The sequence below is a fragment of the Hipposideros armiger genome, unplaced genomic scaffold (assembly GCF_001890085.2).
Source record: "Hipposideros armiger isolate ML-2016 unplaced genomic scaffold, ASM189008v1 scaffold_600, whole genome shotgun sequence".
Lineage (NCBI taxonomy): Eukaryota > Metazoa > Chordata > Mammalia > Chiroptera > Hipposideridae > Hipposideros > Hipposideros armiger.
The window spans coordinates 327,077-337,629 of record NW_017731950.1 but is presented as its reverse complement, the minus strand read 5'-3'; the positions used below and the strand labels follow the sequence as shown (position 1 = coordinate 337,629).

Sequence of the window (10,553 nt, the reverse complement as noted above, 5' to 3'; positions counted from 1 at the left end):
TCCGTTAAATGATAAGTTTTGCAGACCATACGTCTCCAACCGCTGAACGTTAGGGCAGGGAGAGGAGGGAACACATCAGACGGTCCTTTTCTGTTCCAACCACAAATCATATGGTTGTGCCTCTTCTCTATTCCACGCAGAGCCTTCTAACGTAAATTCCAAGGTCTTCTTGGAATGCCTGCTGGAGCGGCAGAGCTTCTTTGTGAAAATGAACCCTACACGCATGTGTTTGATTTTCTGGACTGATTTGTGATGATAATCAGTCAAGTTACATTTTTTTGTGTGGCTTGCTGGGGGTATAATAAACTCAGGATGCTGATGACTATAATTTTCTGGGTGATGTTGCAATGGAGGGAATAAATGGCCCAGTGTTGAACTTTGCAACTTGCTCCCTTCCTGTATGTAAATTGCCTTTATATAAAGTGGGGTTGATAACACAGCAGGGACAGCTGCCTCTGGCTCGTGCTCCCATGTCATCTCAGCCTCCAGCCTTATCAGGCACATACCAGGAGGCTACTCCAGCCCTAACTGAGCTCTACCTACTACCTCCAGCCTTCAGGAAGTAATCTCCAAACTTCACATCCTAGGCAACCTGAAGAATGAAAGAGGAGGCTATAAAATCCCCTTTGAGAGGTTTGTCTGCTTTTACTACTATAATTTGAATGAAAAGGATAAAACAAAGATGCTTCAGAGGATTTAGGGTTACTTGGCATGGGGAAGGCACAGGTTGTGGGGGGATAGGGGACTCTGGTGGAAGATTTCTTAATTTAATGCTTAAAAGCAAACAAGCAGAAATCTTTGTGCAAGTTGGTGTTTCTGGGCAGTCTTTGCAAAAATTGCTCTTTCAAAAAGGGAAGGAATGGTGTGGGAGCATGGCTGGGCTGGGCTGGGCTAGTTGAAACGGTACTGGCAATAACAAATCATTTTATGAAGAATCCACACAAGAGGAAGCAGAAGTGGGTCAGTGACTACGATTTGAAGTTTCCTAAACCTTGCTTTAGGTTGAAGCGTCAATTTCAGGCAACAGTAAGCGCTTCTTTTTAAGAGTGCATACTGAGCCAGATCTCAGCCAGTCTCCAGGAGAAATGATGCACGTTCTCTTCTCCACCAAGAAAAGTGGAGGCCACAAATCATATTAGGGCAAATGAGGTGGTTATGCCTGCAAAACGAATCCCTGTCCAGGACCAAAGAAAACCGCTTAAATGCTATTCTTGGTTTGACAGCTGGCATTGCGGAGCCAGTAGGCAACTCTGAAATGGCAGGGCCCTTAGCAACTCCGAAAAAGGGGTCACGGCAGGGCAACCACTGCCGACAGCACCAGCGAGCCCCAGGCACCGGGCCCTGAAAATCTCAGTAACTTGCAGCGGTCTGCTCGCTCCTGGCCCGGTGGCGGTGCTTGCAGCTTCCCAGCCAGCGCTGGCGCGACTCCTCGCGCCGGCGGTCAGACTGCAGCTTCCAGGCATCTCCCAGCGACGGGGTTACAAGAAGGCATCGAGCCGCTAGTCTGCAGAGCTCCCTTCTGTCCTCTGCTTTCTGGAACGGAGGCTCCCGCTCCCCCCACACACACACACACCCCGCCGCTAATCTTTCAGGAGCTAAAGAGTCACAGTTGATCTGGGACTTAAGACAAAGAGCCAGGTGGTAAAACTGTAAGAAGACTCCTGGGCCAGTCCTTGAAATAAACCGAGGGAGAGGTAGGGAAGAAGAGGACAAACTCTTCTTAAGGGATTTTTAAGGCAATGTAATGTGACCTTGCGGAGCTTTCAGGTGGGGTAGCGGGACAGAGAATCGGAGGAGTGGACGCTGCCCCAAGATGCGGATCCCGCGCCGCCCTCGCCGCCTTGGGGTCACACCAGGTCGGCCCTTGGCGCGGAGCCACCGCTCCCCTAATTTGCCACTTCCTCACGTGTTCTTGTATGGTGGGGATTAAAAATGCAAGGGAAAAAAACTACATGCGGAAAGGACAGAATGTTCTCGGAGATCACTTTAGGGGGGAAAAAAAAGTGCAATGCAGATTGTAGTTTTTCCCCCTTTAGTGCAGAGACGAATTTTATTTCCGCCCCCTCCCCTACACATTCCTGACCTCCCCCTCCCCCCTCCCTCTTTCTTTCCTTCCTTCTCTTCCAAGTTCTGGGATTTTTCAGCCTTGCTTTGGCTTTGGCCAAAAGCACAAAAAAGGCGTTTTCGGAAGCGGCTCGGCCGTGCACAAGGGCCATTTGTTTGTTTTGGGACTCGGGGCAGGAAATCTTGCCCGGCCTGAGTCACGGCGGCTCCTTCAAGGAAACGTCAGTGCTCTCTGGTCGCCCTCGCCGGCTGCGCGCCCCGCCGTCGCTTTCCATGGGGGAGATGCAGGGCGCGTTAGCCAGGGCCCGGCTCCAGTCCCTGCTCCGGCCCCGCCACAAAAAGAGGGCCGAGGCTCAGAAAAGGAGCGAGTCCTTCCTGCTAACCGGACTGGGTAAGCGCCGCCGGCACGCGGGGTGTCCGTGTCACTCCCCCACTAGTTGCTCGGCTCCGGCGAGAGGAGCTGGGTGTTTGCGATCGTTCTGAGTGGACCGATGAGGTCCGGGGAGCGGGGAAGGGACGGCGGGAGCGGGGTGACTGGCCGGGCGCCCTGGCCTCACGCTGACCCTGCAGATAAGGGCGCGCGGGGCCGTCCCGGACCCCCTCCGGCGCGGCCACTCTGCTCTGGAGAGAGAACCCCGGCTGGTGGCGCGCTGCCCCCGGGGGAAGGCAGAGGACGCTGCCGTGTGAATTTGGAAAGAGGGTCGGCGCCGGGGCCGAGAGTGAATCCGAAGTCAGGGTTTGAGAAACCAAGAGCGGGCACAAAGCCACCCGGTCGCCGCGCACCGGGCGGAGAGTACCTCGGTGCTGCGACTCTGGTTTTCTCGCAGGGCTGAATAATTGAGAACGGTGGAAAATTACCCCGGGCTCTCCTTTCCTCCCACCCGCTCCGCCTGCGGTTTCCCTCTCTCTGGCCCTAGAACGAGAGGTAGATTACCGCCCCGCACCGGGCCCCTCCGGGGAGGTCCCCGCGCCCCCCGCGCCCCCCGCCCCCGGCTGTGCTGGAACCTCCAGCCGCTGGCAGTTTTGCTGCCAGCGGAGCCGGGCGGCACAAGGGGGCGGGGCCTGGGCAGGGAGGAGGGCGGGGCCTGGCATCGTGACGTACACATTGTCGCACGGGCCCCGCCCCCGCAGCGGCGCAGAGTTTATAAGGCGGGCTGCACCGCCCGAGAGCAGCGTTCGCTCAGTGGGTGTCCTGCCAATAACGGCTCCTTGTGCTCCCTCTGTGCTCTCTGTGGCGATGACAGTGAAAACCGAGGCTGCTAGAGGCACCCTCACTTACTCCAGAATGAGGGGAATGGTAGCAATTCTAATCGGTGAGTGTAGGAATAAGACTGGACTTCTAGGATTTGCGAAGTGGAAAATTTTTGAAGGTCCCGCATCAGATTAGTGCGTGTGGCGTCGGATGTTATGAAGGCATCTAAACGTTTTGTGTGTTTTTTTTATCTTCTCTAATTCACAGCTTTCATGAAGCAGAGGAGGATGGGTCTGAACGACTTTATTCAGAAGATTGCCAATAACTCCTATGCATGCAAACAGTAAGTTTGGGGGAGATTTGGGGAAAGAAAAATTAGTATAGTTTCAGTTTACCAGCGGTAAAGACATTCTCATCAGAGGGTTGATCAGGAAGCAGAAGACTTCCCCGGGGATGGAGATCCCTTTTCATGTTACAATGTATTTAAAACATTCTAAACATTAAAATTCATTGGCGGATTTGGCTCTAGAACTGTAAGATAAAATTTTCACGTTTGTCTACTTCACCCCTGTCTCCACGAAAAACATCCCTTATCTCTGTTTAGCCGGATTTATTATTGTCTTTGGCTATTCTTTTCTTTAACTGAGTAATTTATCTGGGAGTTTTTAGTTTAAACACGGAATTCTGGAAAAGTTGAGCCAGAAATTCACTATTGATGTTCATGTGCCCCCTGGTGGCGAATTAAGAGGTTCTAAATAGTTTCTTTCTTTGCAGCCCTGAAGTTCAATCTATTTTGAAAATCTCCCAACCTCAGGAGCCTGAGCTTATGAACGCCAACCCTTCTCCTCCAGTAAGTAGTCTCTATTTGTGATGCACCTCTTCAGGAATCTTGTAAATGAGTCAGTTAGGATTCCTACATTGATGAATTAAAATGGCATTTCTAGAAATTAGTATCAAGGCAGGAATGAATGCCTCTTTAGTTCAGAACATAACATGTGACATAAGCACCTAAGTACTGAGTCAGTAGAGTATTTTAAAAGGCATGTTTCATAAAAGTTTTATCTGCTTACAATCACGTGCATAGTTTTCATACTCTAATTTGAAATATTGACATGTATGGATGAAAACTAATTTTGAATGTGTTTATAGAGGCATGATGAGTTGCCTCAGTCATTTGCAGATGTAACATCTTTGACATTGGCTATATTTTATTATCGATGTCTTCCTTTGAAACAAAGATATTAAAAGAAAATATTTTCTTTTCCAGCCAAGTCCTTCTCAGCAAATCAACCTTGGCCCATCGTCCAATCCTCATGCTAAACCATCTGACTTTCACTTCTTGAAAGTGATTGGAAAGGGCAGTTTTGGAAAGGTAATCTCAAATCTCATTGATAGTCCTCATTGATAGTCGTTCATTCACTCATTTTACGTTCTCCCTGGATGTGAATAGCAAAAGTTGATTTTTTAATTGAAATTTCAGGTTCTGCTAGCAAGACACAAAGCAGAAGAAGCGTTCTATGCAGTCAAAGTTTTACAGAAGAAAGCGATCCTGAAAAAGAAGGAGGTATGAGATGTGCTTGCCGAATTGGGGTTGGAGATAGACTTTCATTGAGTAGCTTCACCTTGGGATTTTGGTGTCATGTTCAAATTTGCCACTAAATCTTAATTGTTCTTTTCCTAGGAAAAGCATATTATGTCAGAGCGCAATGTTCTACTGAAGAATGTGAAACACCCTTTTCTGGTGGGCCTTCACTTCTCTTTCCAGACTGCTGACAAATTGTACTTTGTCCTGGACTACATTAACGGTGGAGAGGTGAGCTGAAGGGAATATGAGCTAACCCTGGGTGGGGTGGGGTGGGGGGGAGGGGTGTACATAGCCTACTTGGCTTTAGTTTGAGAAGAAAGTTTTTAAAACATAGGGGGGAAAAGTTACTAGAATTAGTTAGCATTTCCTTTAACCTGCCAGGTTTCAAATAGCTAGTAGACTATTTAGGGCCACTTCCTGCAATTGTTCTCTTTAGCTATATAAGTCAAGACAAATTACATGCATTGTTATCAGGCTTTGGCAACCCAGACTTTGTTCTGTCTCCTGCAGTTGTTCTACCATCTCCAGAGAGAGCGTTGCTTCCTGGAACCACGGGCCCGTTTCTATGCTGCTGAAATAGCCAGTGCCTTGGGTTACCTGCACTCTCTGAACATCGTCTATAGGTGAGCTGAAGCGTTCTTAAGGCTATCTTCCTAGGTATAAAGGAGACTAAGTTCTAGCCTTTGACAGGGCCTTAAAATAATGTTTGTTTGGGTACAAGTTGGTCACCTAAAACCAGATCCCCTGGCATGCGAGCTGCCTTGACTCCATGCCACTGGGGAGCTAGCCAACTGGGATTGTGCCTAATCCAGAACAGATTAGCAGAACAAGGACTCCCTTTTTTATTCTCTATACAACTATAGTGAATTTAAAATGCTTCTCATACCCCTAGCAATTATCTTTAGAGAGGCTGTCTTACAAAGTGAAATTAACTTATGCAACTACTTTTCCATTCACTTTTTTACAGAGACTTAAAGCCAGAGAATATTCTACTGGATTCACAGGGACACATTGTCCTTACTGATTTTGGGCTCTGCAAAGAGAACATTGAACACAATGGCACGACATCCACCTTCTGTGGCACACCTGAGGTATGCGCACTCTTGGTTTGGTGCCTGGTCTACCCACTCCTTCCCAGAGAGATAAGTACAATAATGCTTTTAGCTACCAAAGGAGTCAATTGTTTTCTAAGACTTCTTGGTCCAATTCAGTGCAAGTAAAATAAATTTGCTGTTTGACGCAACATGAGATATTCCAAGGTCTTATGTTGCTTTAATTAAAACTAGCTGTTTGCAAGATCCATGTCATAAAAGATTTCTAAATCCCCAAGGACAATACTGTTGGGTGCCCAATAGAGTCCTGGTTATCAGTAAACGTAAGTGGCCAGTCAGCCTCAAAGGCCGGCACCTTTATTAGGAAGTAATCTAAAGAAATATGTTCTCTAAGTGGACTCAGGGTCTCTCCACCCTTTAAAAGTGCATGCCTGGACTTGGGCTTTGGCTGGTTTCATGGGCTCTAAACTCTGTTTTCCTGCTCTGTCTTTCAGTATCTTGCACCTGAGGTGCTTCATAAGCAGCCTTATGACAGGACCGTGGACTGGTGGTGCCTGGGGGCCGTCTTATATGAGATGCTGTATGGCCTGGTGAGTAGCACATTGAGAATCATGAAATATTACCCCTGGTTTGAGAATGCTCCCAATTCTCATGGGAGCATTGCACATGGGCCCTCTTGCAGACCCGGCCATTGTGTTTTGCCCCTTAGTATTAGGTTTAGCAAATGCTGTAGAGAGGCATCCTGGTTATTTTATAAGTGTTTTAGGGTAAAACCCTACCTAGTGGATTTTTCTTTTGTAAATTCACATTTTACTACATAGGACATCACTTAATCTATGTGAGAGTGAAAAACATGGCTTTATTAGCATCTACCCCCTGATAAGAGTTGCAAAATAGACACTTAAAAATCCAGGGCAAAGAAAACCTGTAAGGGAAAAAGACTGTCAAATCCAGCTTAATGGATTTGCTTAATATATTCCAGCTTGCCTTTTCCTCTATTGGTCATGGATGCTATACACAACTTCCAAGTAAATACTAAGTCATTGTCTCCATTCTTGCAGCCTCCTTTTTATAGCCGAAACACAGCTGAGATGTATGACAACATTCTCAACAAGCCCCTCCAGTTGAAGCCAAATATCACAAATTCTGCAAGACACCTCCTGGAGGGCCTCCTGCAGAAAGACCGGACAAAGAGACTGGGCGCCAAGGATGACTTTGTGAGTAATTTTTTTCCTGTTCTCCTGGGCTGTCCCGGAAGTACACGGGATCTCACTGCCCGTCTCGAATTCTGCCTGTCTAAATTAATCTTGTTTTTCTTCTTGACAGATGGAGATTAAGAATCATGTTTTCTTCTCCGTAATTAACTGGGATGATCTTATCAATAAGAAGATTACTCCCCCTTTTAACCCAAATGTGGTGAGTATCTTTTTCTCATCTAAGTATAATGAGGCCCAAAGGGCATTTCTTTAAGTTAGAGTTGGTGGTGGTGGTGGCGGAGTGGGGGAAGCCCTCAAGGAGTAAATTGGCCGATATTTTGTTCATGGACCATTATTTTATCTAGAAAAAAGTAGAATTTTTGTCCCAAGAAAGCTCACATGATTTTTTCAACACATTTATCAATTAAAGTACCAAAAGATAAGAATGGACCATCCTCCTCATTTAAACTCAGTGTGACCTCTGGGTTTTGTGCTTGATATGGAAGATTATTAAGGGAATTTCCATATAGAGCTCTAAAGACTTGAGCTCCAGAATTCAAAGCCCAAATGAGGATTCCCCTGCCTTGTATCCAGTGTGAATTCTTGACCCTGAGCGTGGTTTTTCTTTCCTGCTGTAGAGCGGACCCAGTGACCTGAGGCACTTTGATCCCGAGTTTACTGAAGAGCCAGTCCCCAACTCCATTGGCAGGTCTCCCGACAGCATCCTCCTCACCGCCAGCGTCAAGGAAGCGGCAGAGGCCTTCCTAGGCTTTTCCTATGCACCTCCTGTGGACTCTTTCCTCTGAACAGGCTTAGGGTTGGGTTTCGAAGGAATGTATGTGTTTTTAAACGTTTTAGTTAGCCTTTTGGCAGAGCTGCCAGCCGACAGGACAGCTTAAAAGAGAATTTGCACACCCCTGGGAGCTTGCACATCTTGGCAATCGTATTGCACACTGTTTGCTGGAAGCTTTTCGAAGAGCACATCCTCCTCTCAGTGAGCTCATGAGGTTTGCGTTTTTATTCTCCCTTCCAACGTGGTGCTATCTCTGGAATGCGCATCCGAGTGCCGCCTTAGACAGACACAGCAGTCTGGTTAGGAGGAGGACGCCGTTCTAAGAAGGAACTTGCTGAGGGTCTGTCTGGGCCGAGATCGCGAATCTTACGAAATGTGCCTTTTCTGATGAGATCGTGTTAGCTCCAAAGCTTTTCCTATTGCAGAGTGTTTCAGTTCTTTATTCCTCCTTGTGGATTTACTGTGCAAACAGTGGTATGAGTGTGGTATGCTTGATCACAGATGGATTTAGTTATAAGCATCAATGTGACACTTGCAGGACACTACAATGTGGGACATTGTTTGTTTCTTCCATATTTGGAAGATCAATTTATGTGTAGACTGTTTTTTTTGTAAGATATAGTTAATAACTAAAATTTATTGAAATGGTCTTGCATTGACTTGTATCCAGATGCTTACAGAAAGCATTGCTGCTACAAATATTTCTATTTTTAGAAAGGGTTTTTTGGACCAATGCCCTAGTTGTCACTCAAGCCTGATGTTTTCATTGTTTAAAATGTCACCTGTAAAATGGGCATTATTTATGGTTTTTTGGTTTGTTTGGGTTTGTTTTTTTTTTTGCATTCCTGATAATTGTATGTATTGTATAAAGAAAGTCTGTACATTGGGTTATAACACTAGTATATTTAAACTTACAGGCTTATTTGTAATGTAAACCACCATTTTAATGTACTGTAATTAACATAGTTATAATATGTACAATTCCTTCCCCCTCCCCACCACACAACTTTTTTTGTGTGTGATAAACCAATTTTGGTTTGCAATAAAACCTTGAAAAATATTTACATAAATTGTGTCATGAGTGTTCTTTTGTATATTTCGGTTAAGAGGGGCAATAAGGGGTCCTTTTCAAATCTAAAACCAGGAAAATATTGCTGTGATTTCCAGCTTCCAATAGCAGCAGCTTCTGACTCCAGAGGAGTATAGGGTGGTCTTAAAGACAACTTATTCATATTCCAGGTTTTCTTAGCATTTTATGATGTCAGTTATTCATAAATCCATCCAAACAAATCCTTTTCAATTTACCGGTCTCCCAAGGACAGCCATGAAGTAATGTTCCCTATATTTATTGCCCGCCCTATGATGTTGACTGCTGTTTGTCCAGACATTTAGCTTATTTGAAGTAACAGGTAATTCTTTCAACATCTGAGGACCTACTCTGGGCGAGGCTCTGTAGAGTGCTGGGGATATAGCAGTGAGCAAAGCAGACAAATCTCTGCCTTCATAGAGCCCCATAGAAGAGGCAGACTTTTTAAATGAAGCAGTGTATTGAAAGCGAAATCAAGGTAAGAGCCTGCAAGTGTAGGAGAATGCCACTACAGAGGTTGAGGGTATTTGTCATAAGTGGATATTCCCAAAAGGCTGAGCTGGCAGGACTTTTCTGGTTTCAGGGAGTACCCAGAGCTGAACCGAGTCTAGTGTCAGCTCAGAGAAGGGTCCCCAAGGAACAGCGCATCCCTGGCCTAGGCCAGAAGCCTTTTGAACAGGTGGTGTGCACTCAGTACTGCATGCACCCAGCATACTGCATCTGGTGTGCAGAGGCCCCTCCAAGAACTCATCCAACTGTCATGTTTACAGTAGAGGAGGAGAACATAGCATGATGTTAGGAGACTACCCTATTGCGTCCAAATTGTTTGGACTTTTTCGTTTTTCTAGGCTTTTCACACAAATGCCCAGCAACCAGGGAGTCCTCTAACAGTCAATCTTGCTGCCGCCTTAACCTCTAAGTCTACTTCACTCCCAGCACCCTGACCTCTCACTTTGCACAGGGATTTCCCCAGGGAAAGCTGTCATCCTTTCCCCTTTCATCATGGCCCTGGTATCTCAATGCTGCTGCCCGCACCCTCCCAAGGCTTCTGAGGGCTGAACAGATGTTTGGAGATCTCTTAGTCCTTGTCCCTCATAACCCACTGAAGGAATGGGATCAACGGGAAACAATGACTTCCTGCAGAAGGTGGCTTCCAGGTCAAGGTCTGCATTTCAGTTGCTGCTTTACCTACAGGCACTAGCTCCGTATTAAATCCCCTGCCAACCCCAAATGCCAAAATCAACTACAGCACAGAGAATCTACAGCCTGCATTTTCTAGGAAAGAGTGATGCTAGCTCTGACAAGGAGATTATTTGCATACCTCCCTCTCATTCTCATTTTCAATAACAGTTATGAATTCCTCCTCGAACAAAAAGTGCTTAAATCACATTTTTATTGAAACACAGTTCTTGCAGGCTGGGAATCTATAAACTGATTGTAAATAACTCAGAGGGGCCAGTCATGGATTAACAAAGCTTATTCATTTTTTAAGGATAGGAATTTGCTTTATTGGGTTACAGTCAATTACTATATAAGAACTGATTCACATTGTTTGAGAACTGAAAGGAGCCAGAGGAGTCCCAA

At 46.1% G+C, this 10,553-nt stretch overlaps 1 protein-coding gene across 3 annotated transcripts; it reads left to right on the top strand.

Annotated features, from left to right (window-relative positions):
• Nucleotides 1-432: 432 nt before the first annotated feature.
• Nucleotides 433-8,946, top strand: SGK1 (serum/glucocorticoid regulated kinase 1). 3 transcript variants are annotated; one of them, XM_019624702.1, is made up of 12 exons: nt 433-633; nt 3,524-3,599; nt 4,031-4,106; nt 4,524-4,628; nt 4,737-4,820; nt 4,938-5,069; nt 5,352-5,464; nt 5,809-5,932; nt 6,388-6,483; nt 6,955-7,110; nt 7,220-7,309; nt 7,728-8,942. In XM_019624702.1, the coding sequence occupies exons 1-12, from the start codon at nt 600-602 to the stop codon at nt 7,893-7,895; spliced, it is 1,254 nt and encodes a 417-aa protein (XP_019480247.1). In that variant the 5' UTR covers nt 433-599; the 3' UTR covers nt 7,896-8,942. The 3 variants fall into 3 exon arrangements, with proteins under 3 accessions (XP_019480247.1, XP_019480245.1, XP_019480246.1); XM_019624700.1 differs by lacking the exon at nt 433-633 and adding an exon at nt 2,016-2,455 and having other exon boundaries at nt 7,728-8,945; XM_019624701.1 differs by lacking the exon at nt 433-633 and adding an exon at nt 3,224-3,377 and having other exon boundaries at nt 7,728-8,946.
• Nucleotides 8,947-10,553: the final 1,607 nt, after the last annotated feature.